Consider the following 11,056-nt stretch of genomic DNA (forward strand, 5'->3'; position numbering starts at 1 on the left):
AATAGAGAAGAAATCATATCAAAGAGTACATATCAGATGAAGTTAGTGATCAGATGAGTTCATGGTCAAATCGAATACTAGGATCAGATCTAAGTGATGGTCAGATGAGTCTTCGGATGAGTTCATGCAGATCGATTTCTCGAGTACTGTGACTTGGTTAGAAGTCAGATGAAGTGTCCTAGAATCTGTAAGCTTGAAGGCAGATCAATGCAGATCGAAGTACGAGAGCAGATCAGACTGATGAATTGAAGGCTTATCAGGTTGGACCATGTTGACTTTATAATTGGGCCGTAAGTTGGTGTTGACCTAAAGCCCAAGATGAAAGTCGGTTTAATTCTTTATAAAAGCAGATAGAAGCTGGCCGCAACGAAAATATAACAAAAAATCAAATTCTTCAAAATATATTGACAGAGAAGAAAGAGAGATTTCGGAGGAGAAAAACTAAGCGAAGATTGTGACGGGAAGAATTCAAGTATAAAATATTGAATTGAGTCTGTATCTAGCTTGAGAGTTTATCTTAGTCTATCTCTATAATAAGCTCTGTTCTTGAGCTTGGTTTGTTCTGTTGGTGATTAATAAAGTGGTTGTGTTGCTCTTCCGTGGACGTAGGCAAATTCCTTGTCAAACCACGTAAACACTTGTGTTGAGTATTTTCTTTCGCGTGAGTTGTGATATGATCTGTTTGTGTTGGGTTTTATCTGTTTCTTGGATTGTGTTATTACTTGTATGGCAATCCTCGGAATATCTAATTCTTTCGGATTGATTCCTAACAATTGGAGCCGTTTGTGGGAAACAAAGCAAAGATGGTGGGATCAATTAAGTTTGATATTGAGAAGTTTACGGGAAAGAACGATTTCTCGCTCTGGAGAATTAAGATGCGGGCAATCCTGATACAACAAAGATTGGTAAAAGCTCTTAAGAAGAAGGAGAAGATGTCTGGAGATATAAAGAACAAGGATGAATTACTTGAGAAAGCACATAGTGCAATTATTCTCTATCTGGGTGATAGACCCCTTCGGGAGGTGACCAGAGAAGAACCTGCAGCGGCGGTGTGGCTTAAACTCGAGAATTTATACATGACGAAATCACTGGCTAACCGTCTGTACATGAAACAGAGGTTGTATTCCGTTGTGATCAAGGATGAGAAGAACCTTGAAGACTAGATCGAAGAATTCACCAAGATATTGGATGAATTGGAGAATATTGAAGTAAAGCTTGAGGATGAAGATCGGTCTTTGATACTTCTGAATGCACTTCCTAAAGCATATGAAAATTTCAAGGATGATTTGCTATATGGAAGAGAACAGACAATAACCTTGGAAGAAGTTATGTCTGCCATACAATCCAAGGAACTTCAGAGAAAGTCAAACACAAACACTGAATCACATGGAGAAGGTCTTACAGCGAGGGGCAGAAGTGATAGGAGGACATCCAACTGGAAATACAGGCCAAAATCCAGATCGAAGAGTCAAGGAAGATACCAGAAAAGAAATTTGGGTAATATGAAGTGTTATGCATGTCAGAAGGTTGGACATCTAAGAAGAGATTGTCCAGAAAGGAAAGGGAAGCAACAAGAAAAACCCAAGGAAGATGGTACTCTAGCCATAGTTTCAAATGGATATGACTCAACAGAAGTATTGGTCATTTCTAAAGGTGATCAAAACCACGAATGGATATTGGATTCAGGATGCTCCTTTCATATGTATCCTATAAGATCTTGGTTTGAAAAATTGGAGGAATCAGATCAGGGCATGGTATTGTTAGGGAATAATCAATCATGCAGAATAAAAGGTTCTGGAAAAATCAGAATAAGGATGCATGATGGGATCGACAGAGTACTCACCAAGGTGAGGTATATGCTCGAGTTGAAGAGAAACTTGTTATCATTGGGAACGCTTGATGCTCAGGGATATTCATTCAAATCAGGAGCAGGAAGTGCCTCAGTGTCAAAAGGATCTCTGGTTGTTATGAAGGCTGTCAAAAAGAACCTCCTGTATGTACTACAAGGTGAAACGATTATTGGAAGTACAACAAGTATTCAAGAACAGCAGGACAGAACCAAGCTATGGCATTTGAGGCTTGGACATGTAAGTAAGAAGGGATTACATGAGTTGTCTAAACAGGGTCTGTTAGGTGGAGATAGATCAAATCACTGGAGTTGTGTGATAGCTGTGCTCTTGAGAAATCAAAAAGAGTATCGTTTGGTCAAGGAAGTCACACAAATTAGAAACCATTGGCCTACATTCATTCAGATCTATGGGGTCTTTCTCGGACAGAAACTCATGGTGGGTGCAGATATTTCATGTCTTTGATAGATAATTACTCAAGGAGAGTATGAATATTCATCTTAAAGACTAAGGATGAAGCATATGACAAGTTCAGAGAATGGCTGCTGGCAGTTGAGAACAAGAGTGATCGAAGAGTTAAACACCTGAGAACAGATAATGGGCTGAAATACTTAGCAGATAAGTTTGTGAAGTTATGTAAGGAAAAAGGCATTACCAGACACAGAACAGTGGCAGGAACACCACAGCAGAATGGAATGGCAGAGAGAATGAACAGAACTCTTCTAGAAAGGGTCAGATGTATGTTGATCAATTCTTCTCTTCCTAAGTCCTTCTGGGGAGAAGAATTATCTACTGCGTGCTATTTGGTCAATAGGTGTCCATCCAGTGCGATTGGTTTCAAGAAACCAATGGAAAAGTGGAGTGGAACACCTGCAAACTATTCAAGCTTGAGGGTATTCGGATGTCTTGCATATGCTCATCTGAAACAGGACAAGTTGGAAGCAAGGGCAGTCAGATGTATATTCATTGGGTATCCGGATGGTGTGAAGGGTTATAAGGTTTGGAACATGGAGTCAAGAGGTCCAAAGTGCTTCAACACCAGGGATGCGAAGTTTGATGAATCAAAACTGGGATATAAAATGAATACAGATGGAAAAGGATAGTCAGATCAGTGTGAATGAGAAACTACCATTTGAGGTGGAGTATTCTGTGCTAGATAAAGAGTCAGAAGAGATGCAAGATGAGAATATGACAGCGAGTGATCTAAAAGAGGACTTGAGTACCTATAATCTTGCAAGGGACAGAACCAGAAGAGAGATCAGAGCTCCTAAGAGGTTTGGTGAAGCTGATCTGGCTTGGTACGCACTTACAGTAGCTGAGAAGGTGGAGTATTCAGAGCCGAATAATTATGATGAAGCTATGGCGAGCAAACATAAAAACAAATGTACTGAAGCTATGAATGAAGAGATGAACTCACTCGAGAAAAATCAAACCTGGACGCTAGTAGACAGACCGAAGCATCAGAAGACATTGGGATGCAAGTAGATCTATAACATAAAGAAGGAACTCATGGTGCAGATCAGATCAAGTATAAAGCCAGATTGGTTGCAAAGGGTTTTGGTCAGGTAAAAGGAATAGATTTTAATGAAGTCTATTCTCCAGTGGTCAAACATTGTTCCATCCGGATTATGTTAGCATTGGTGAACCAGCTCGAATTGGAGCTTGAGCAGATGGATGTGAAAATTGCGTTTCTACACGATGACCTGGAAGAAACTATATATATGGAACAACCCAAGGGCTTCATACATCAGAAAACACAAAACAAGGTCTGCTTACTGAGAAAATCATTGTATGGGCTAAAGCAAAGTCCGAGGCAGTGGGACAACATTTGAATAAGGTTGTTCTGAGGTATAACATGAATCAAGAAAAATCTGTCTTGACCCCACTGGGACAACATTTGAAGCTATCTGCGAATCAGTCACCTAAAAGTGAGGAAGACAAGATGAAGATGGCTGGTATACCATATGCTAGTGGGGTGGTAAGTCTCATATATGGAATGGTGTGTAGTAGGCCTGATCTGGCATACTCAATCAGAGTTGTGTCAAGATTTATGGCTAATCCAGGTACATATCATTGGGAAGCTCTGAAGTGGATTCTCCGATATCTCATAAACACAACTGGGTTGGGGTTGAAGTTTGAGAAACAGCAAGATGGGATTGATCTGGTAGTTGGATATGAGGATTCAGATTTTGCTGGGAACTTAGACACGAGAAAGTCATTGATTGGATATGTGTTCACATTTTATGGCACATAGATCACCTGAAAGTTTAATCTACAGTCAGTGGTTGCCCTTTCTACCACTGAGGCAGAATTCATAGCTGTTATCGAGGCCATAAAAGAAGGATTGTGGTTAAAAGGGATGATAGCGGAGCTGGGTGTGAAGCAAGATCAAGTTCTAGTACACTGTGACAACCAAAGTGCAATACACTTGACGAAACACCAAGTCTATCATGAACGATCAAAACACATAGATGTGAAGATGTCGTCAGAGATGTGATTGAAAAAGGAGATGTGATATTTGTGAAGATAGCATCAGAATACAACCCTGCAGATGTTATGAAGAAGTCACTGTCGTATGCTATGTTCAAGAAATGTTTGGACTTAGTTAATGCGGTGAGTGGAAATTAGCCAAGGAGGCTAGGATGGAGAGCAGCATTCAACCTGAAAGAATCAAGGTGAAGATTGTTGAAATATGCTTCTGTCAGATTGAATAAGAATAAAGAAGAGATCATATCAAAGAGTACATATCAGATGAAGTCAGTGATCAGATGAGTTCATGGTCAGATTGAATACTGGGATCAGATCGAAGTGATGGACAGATGAGTATTCGGATGAGTTCATGCAGATCGATTGCTTGAGTACTGTGACTTGGTTAGAATTCAGATGAAATGTCCGAGAAGTTGTAAGCTTGAAGGCAGATCAATGCAGATTGAAGTACGAGAGCATATCAGACTGATGAATAAAGGCTTATCGGGTTGGACCATGTTGACTTTATAATTGGGCCGTAAGTTGGTGTTGACCTAAAGCCCAAGATGAAAGTCGGTTTAATTCTCTATAAAAGTATATGGAAGCTGGTCGCAATGAAAATATAACAGAAAATCAAATTCTTCAGAATATAATGAGAGAGAAGAAAGAGAGATTTTGGAGGAGAAAAACTAAGCGAAGATTGTGACGGAAAGAATTCAAGTATAAAATCTTGAATTGAGTTTGTATCTAGCTTGAGAGTTTATCTTAGTCTATCTCTGTAATAAGCTCTGTTCTTGAGCTTGGTTTGTTCTGTTGGTGATTAATAAAGTGGTTGTGTTGCTTTCCCGTAGACGTAGGCAAATTTTTTGCCGAACCACGTAAACACTTGTGTTGTGTATTTGTTTTCGCGTGAGTTGTGATTTGATCTGTGTGTGTTGGATTTTATCTGTTTCTGGGATTGTGGTCTTACTTGTCTGGTAATTCTCGGAATATCGAATTCTTCCGGATTGATTCCTAACAGTCATGCATGCTAAAACCGGTATAAATCCAATCATGCATGTAATACTTCATAACATTTCATGATTTTCATGGAAAAATAGCTTTCAAGAAGGTATAAGGCATAAACATATATTACATGGCATAATCGTTCCACGTGAGTCGTTCTGTCTATCCCGGACATCTAAACTTGAAAATTTTTCATAAACACTCTTAAAAATACTTAAAACTCCTTAAAATATCATAAGCATAATTTTAAGACTCAAAAACAACAAATTAAATCGGCCCGGACAGACCGAGCAGAGCAGGGGCGCCATTTTATGCTGCAGCTAGAGCTGGAACGCCTAAAAAACGACACGCAGGCAGCCGCGTGCAGGCCGCGTTTCCGCCTTTTATCGATTTTCCGACATTTTTCCACCCTTTTATCAAGTTTGAATGCTACCCATTGAAAGATATCATCAAACACATGAAAAACATCAAAAGTTAAACACAACACGATCCAACTTTTCAAAGATTTAAATCAAAACGTCACATTCAAAACTTCTCCATCAAAATTCAGACTTTTCAAACATAGATGCCCTTGAATCTAAATAAACTTACATCGAAAACATTAGGAACGCATCACGCTTCACGATTATACAACATACTAATGAATTTTTCTAAAATCATGCATCAATCAACATCATAAATCAATCTAGGGTTCATATCAACATATTTATACTCTTGAACGATGTTTTATAAACGTCAAAACTTGTCTGATCGTTTTAGGTTGTGATTAACTAGTACCTCGGTAGCAATCTAGCCTTGTACGAACGAGATTGGGGCGTCTTTCTTCTTCCTGGATGCAGGGTTTGAACGAGAGAAAAAGGGAGTGAAAAGGGAGTAGGCGGCGGCTAGCCTCATTTCTTTCGATCCAGAATAATCTCAACCTGAAAATATTAAACTAATTTTCATTAATCAATAATCGTTATGAAATTCACATAACATTAAATAATTTAACACCACATTTGAACATATATTTTTAACATCTAAAACTCAACTTTGAAATATAATATTCATGAAATAAACATGGCACGATGTCTTTTAAACGTAACTTTTAAATGATTAATATAGCACATAAATTCATTTAATAAACATAACTTTCTAAATCGTTAATAAATAAAAATAAAAACATTCAAAATTCATTTAAAAATCCCTTTAATACTCGTGATTGAATTTATGGATTTTTCGGCCATTACAGATGCTTTGTTTCACGATTGTTTTAAAAATTATTTTTTCGCAGTAAGTTTATTTTATTGAATCTCATGTTTCGTTTTCTTAAAATTGTAATTGTCGGTTCAGGTTTGCTATGTAAGTAGTAGGTTGGTGTGCCCGTATATGAACATGTCGTTGACTGTAGGGTTACATCATTTGTTTCAATATTTTATGCACGTTAGTATCATTAGATTTTTAACCGTTATTTACATAGATTTTAATGTCAATCACGAGTTGTTGAACTTGCAAACGCGGTGCATACCCTGCACTGTTGTATTTGAAAATTTTTACCACGTTTTTCGACATCTAAATTCTTAAAAATGTCTAAAAATACGGGACGTCACAATAAATAAATATATATATATATATTTAGAGCCCGTTTAGATTTTGTAAAATTTTTTTAAAATAAATATTTTTTTAAGCTATAATTTTTTGTTTATGAAAAAGCTCTTTTTTGATTTAAAAAAATATTTTTTTTAAACACTTATTTTATCACCCAAACACCTTATTAGCTGAAAAAGCATTTTTTTTAAAAAGAAAATTGTGTTTTTTTGGCGACGGGGCCTTAATACCAATATAAGCAAAAATTTCAAGAACTCTATCGACAATTCTGTAATGGCGGGCTCGACAAATCTCAAGTCCGACGCGATTATGGAGCAGATGAAGCTCCACATATCCACCGATGCCGGAAAACAACTCAAAGAGAAGATTGGACTCGTTTATCAGATCAATATAGCTCCCAAGGTTGATAATTTTGTTTTCATTATTTGGGGTTATTGTTGAATCGGCTTATTTGATCTTGTTGATTTTGATTTTCTTCTTGAGTCGACAGAAAATTGGGTTCAATGAGAAGTCGTTCGTGGTTGATTTGAAGAAAGGGGAGGTCAAAGAAGGTTAGGGTTCTTGTTCTCTGCTCCATTCCTGTTTCTGAAATCTCTTTCTTAAGAAGAAGAAATTTCTAGTTTAATTTTGTGGGAAGTTGCTCTTGAATGGCATTTGAGATAATCAGAATAATTATATAGGCTATAATTTATGCCTAATAGATATTAAACCTTTAACTATCATTTTAGAGTCATATCAAATGTTTTTTTTCTAGTGCCATATCTGGAATCCAAATCTTTCAATCCAAATTTGGTGGAAAATTTTGATGAATGATTTGACTTCAGAATACACCGAATCCGTGATATAAATGAGTAATGAGGTTTTTGAGAGACTCTCTAATGGGTGATGCTCGGCTGCCGAATCCAAAGGGGCAGTACAGCAAGAAGATCATTTTCGCTTATAAAAGTTGGATTAACAACTGATAGAATATCATGTCGGGACAGATTGATTTATTTGTTTAATTGTTTTGATGAGATATAGGAGGACTGATGAGTTGATCTTGAACAGAAGCATGGTTTGGCATGAGCTGGAGGTTGTCATGGTTTCAGTTGTTCCACTTTTATGGCTACATTGTTGAACGATGGCGGCTGTTCTATATTTTGTTTTACACTCGAGTTGCTCAACGGTGTTTTAAACATATTCAAAATGTCTAAAGTAATGTACTCTTAGACAACATAATCATAAAAGATAGTTATAAACAATAGAAGGCCTAAATTTTTATAAGATACTAGGCATAGTAAATTTTCCTGAAGGGAAGCGAGGCAGTGAATCAATATTTCATGGGCATTTCTTTATCTAATGTTGCAACTTTTGGCCAATAAATACCAGGCCTTTATCCATCAAAAGTTTTGAGCCCCCATATTTGAATTTTCGAGCCGCCCTTAATTGGGGATAAATGAGAACTGAAGCTAATCAAAATTCTTGAGTCTTCCTTGGGGAAAAGTCGATGCCACCTTGAGGGTACTACCCACAAGGTGGCGTGTCAGTTTGTGATTGGCTATATTTGTGGGTCCCACATGAGTAGCCAATCACAAACGGACACACCACCTTGAGGGTACTACCCTCAAGGTGGCATCGACATTTCCCTTCCTTGGAGGTCCGAAGTCTTTTTTCTTTTTTTTTTTTTTTCTGCCGAGCAGTTACCACAGCTGATTTGAATATTTTTCAACAATATTATGGTTCATCCTTACGATCATACCATAAAAAATTCAAGTTTTGGGGAGTATGAGAAATAGAAACCCCTTTTGTGCAGCAGAAAGTTGAGTCCACGTTGCTAGCTAGACTGATGTGCTCCTGTTATTTCATTTGACCTGAAATTTTGACTGGGGATTGTGACATCAAATCTTTAACTCTATAGGGCCATACGAGGATGGGAAGCCAGATGCAATATTTTCGTTTAAAGATGACGATTTTATCAAGATTGCGACTGGGAAGATGAACCCACAGATCGCTTTCATGAGGTGATCTGTTTGAACTCAATATGTAGATCGATATTAATTTTGTTTATTTTTTGAATATTGCGAAACTAAATGTAGGGGTGCGATGAAGATAAAGGGTAGTATGAGCGCGGCACAGAAATTTACCCCCGACATCTTCCCCAAGCCATCAAAGATGTGAGCGAAGTAAGCTTACCAAGTAAACAAGGACAAGTGGGGTACTTTTCATGATAATGTTATTTAGATAGCACAATAAAGTGTAACCAGGATTGCATGTCTAGAAGCTAAATTTTATGTTGAAAAAATTGACGGCTCGGTTATATCAATGTTATTTATCTATCTATATTATAAAAAAATAAAGAATTCGATTCATCGTTCAAATTGTATGAATGTTTGTCAATTTTATCAATTTAAACTAAATACCAATCAATTTATATAATTTGCAAAAAATAGTTCTATTTGATATTTTGATGCAATAGAACAATTAGATGATCTTATGTCTGTTAATTTTTTGTTTGATTTATATTTATATTAGTTTATTTATTTATACACCAAATTACACAATATAATGACTTTTTTTAGACTCCTCGTGCGATGTTGTAGGCGGGGCCCGCGCGGATAACTTCCGTCCGCTCGGTGATCCCAGCCGGAAACAATATTTCTTTTTTTATTTTTTTTTATTTCGTTTTTAAAAGTAAATTATTTCATTAGCCAGATTAATCTGGTCGTTTTAAATTATTAAAAATAATTTAAAAAATTAGTAATAATTTTTTTTTAAAAAAAACTAAAAGAGTGAATGAGGTGATTTGATTGTTGTAAATCAATGGTCAAGATCATCTCATCCTTAAAAACTGTTAAAAAAATAAAAAAAATCATTAAATTTTTTTTAAAAAAATTAGAAACAAAAAAACCTCCAACGATTGGTAACGACTATATTCTTCAATTTTCTATAAATACTTTTCATTATTCCTTCAAAATCCACAACTTCTACTTTTATTCTATAAAAAATAAATTTCATCTTTGATTTCATTCAATCCAAATCCGAAAATGAATCCATGGAACAATGATGATTTCAGTTCTCCTTCACCAAACTTTTCGCAATTCAATTCTCAATGGATTGGTCTTTCCCAATCTCAATACACCGACGAGCAAATGTTGAGCCACATGTTCAATCAAACTCAATTATCCCAAAATCCAATCGAAGTCCCTCCTCCTACTTTTGAAACCACATCTTCAAAATGAAAAAGAAAAGGGAAACAAGTTGTTGCAAGTGAGGGTGACTTCATCACGAGGAAAAAGTGGTTGAAAGACGAAGATTAACGTCTTGCAAATGCATGGTGCAATGCTTCTACCAATCCGACACTTGAAAATGACCAAAACAACGCTAGTTTTTGAGGAATGATTGAAAAATAATATAACAAAGAGTTTTCAATGTTATGAAAAGTTCGTTCAAGGGACAACATGCGCCAACATTTTCAAAATCTTGCAAAGCGAGTTTTCGCTTTCCAAAACAAAATGAGCGAACTAGAAACCATCAGCCAAAGTGGATCGTCATTTGAGATGATGGTATACTTCAAATTTTATCACAATGTTTTATTCTACTTGAAATTCAAAAAATTGCTGAATTAATTTTTTTTTTAATTAGTATGCTCAAGCTCAAACAATGTTTGAGAAAGATTGTGGAACCGCATGGTCCGACGAGAAAGCTTGGTTAGTCCTTAAGGATCAACCGAAATGAAGGATATGGTCGTTTGCAAAATACAAAGACAGTGGGCCAAATGCCACCAAGAAGCTAAAGAATATTGATGACGAATCATCTCCATCTCCTTTTTCCACGCCCACTGATACGCCTACAGCCGATGAAGGAAATGACGTGCAAGAAGTGGACAAAACCATTAGACCAATGGGAAGAAAAAAAAAAAAACCTTCAAAGCGATCATGAAAGGATCTGGCTCAAAAAATTTACCTATGATGGATTTGTATGCAAAAATGCGTGATGATCAGACAAGATTTTATGAAATTGAGGATATGAAGATTGTTATGGCAAGAGAGCATTATGAAAAATTTGAGGAATGGATATCCAAGAAGTACAAAATAGAGATGAGGAAGCAGAAAATGAAGGAGAAGAAATCACGCAATGAAAGAGATTGAGCTGGGGAGGGAGCAAGAAAATCG

The 11,056-nt window shown here is 36.6% G+C and overlaps 1 protein-coding gene across 1 annotated transcript; it reads left to right on the plus strand.

Moving 5' to 3' along the window:
• The first annotated feature begins 7,135 nt into the window (after positions 1 to 7,135).
• On the plus strand, positions 7,136 to 9,309 carry LOC140883633 (sterol carrier protein 2). Its single transcript, XM_073290180.1, has 4 exons — positions 7,136 to 7,307; positions 7,396 to 7,456; positions 8,803 to 8,905; positions 8,981 to 9,309. The coding sequence occupies exons 1-4, from the start codon at positions 7,179 to 7,181 to the stop codon at positions 9,060 to 9,062; spliced, it is 375 nt and encodes a 124-aa protein (XP_073146281.1). The 5' UTR covers positions 7,136 to 7,178; the 3' UTR covers positions 9,063 to 9,309.
• Positions 9,310 to 11,056: the final 1,747 nt, after the last annotated feature.

This window comes from Henckelia pumila, chromosome 2 (assembly GCF_033568475.1).
Source record: "Henckelia pumila isolate YLH828 chromosome 2, ASM3356847v2, whole genome shotgun sequence".
Taxonomy (NCBI): domain Eukaryota; kingdom Viridiplantae; phylum Streptophyta; class Magnoliopsida; order Lamiales; family Gesneriaceae; genus Henckelia; species Henckelia pumila.

Coding starts and splice junctions, on each gene's coding strand:
- LOC140883633 (XM_073290180.1), top strand. CDS start 7,179: ATGGCGGGCTCGACAAATCTCAAGTCCGACGCGATTATGGAGCAGATG. Junction 7,457..8,802: donor GAAAGGGGAGGTCAAAGAAG/GTTAGGGTTCTT, acceptor TTAACTCTATAG/GGCCATACGAGGATGGGAAG. Junction 8,906..8,980: donor CCACAGATCGCTTTCATGAG/GTGATCTGTTTG, acceptor AACTAAATGTAG/GGGTGCGATGAAGATAAAGG.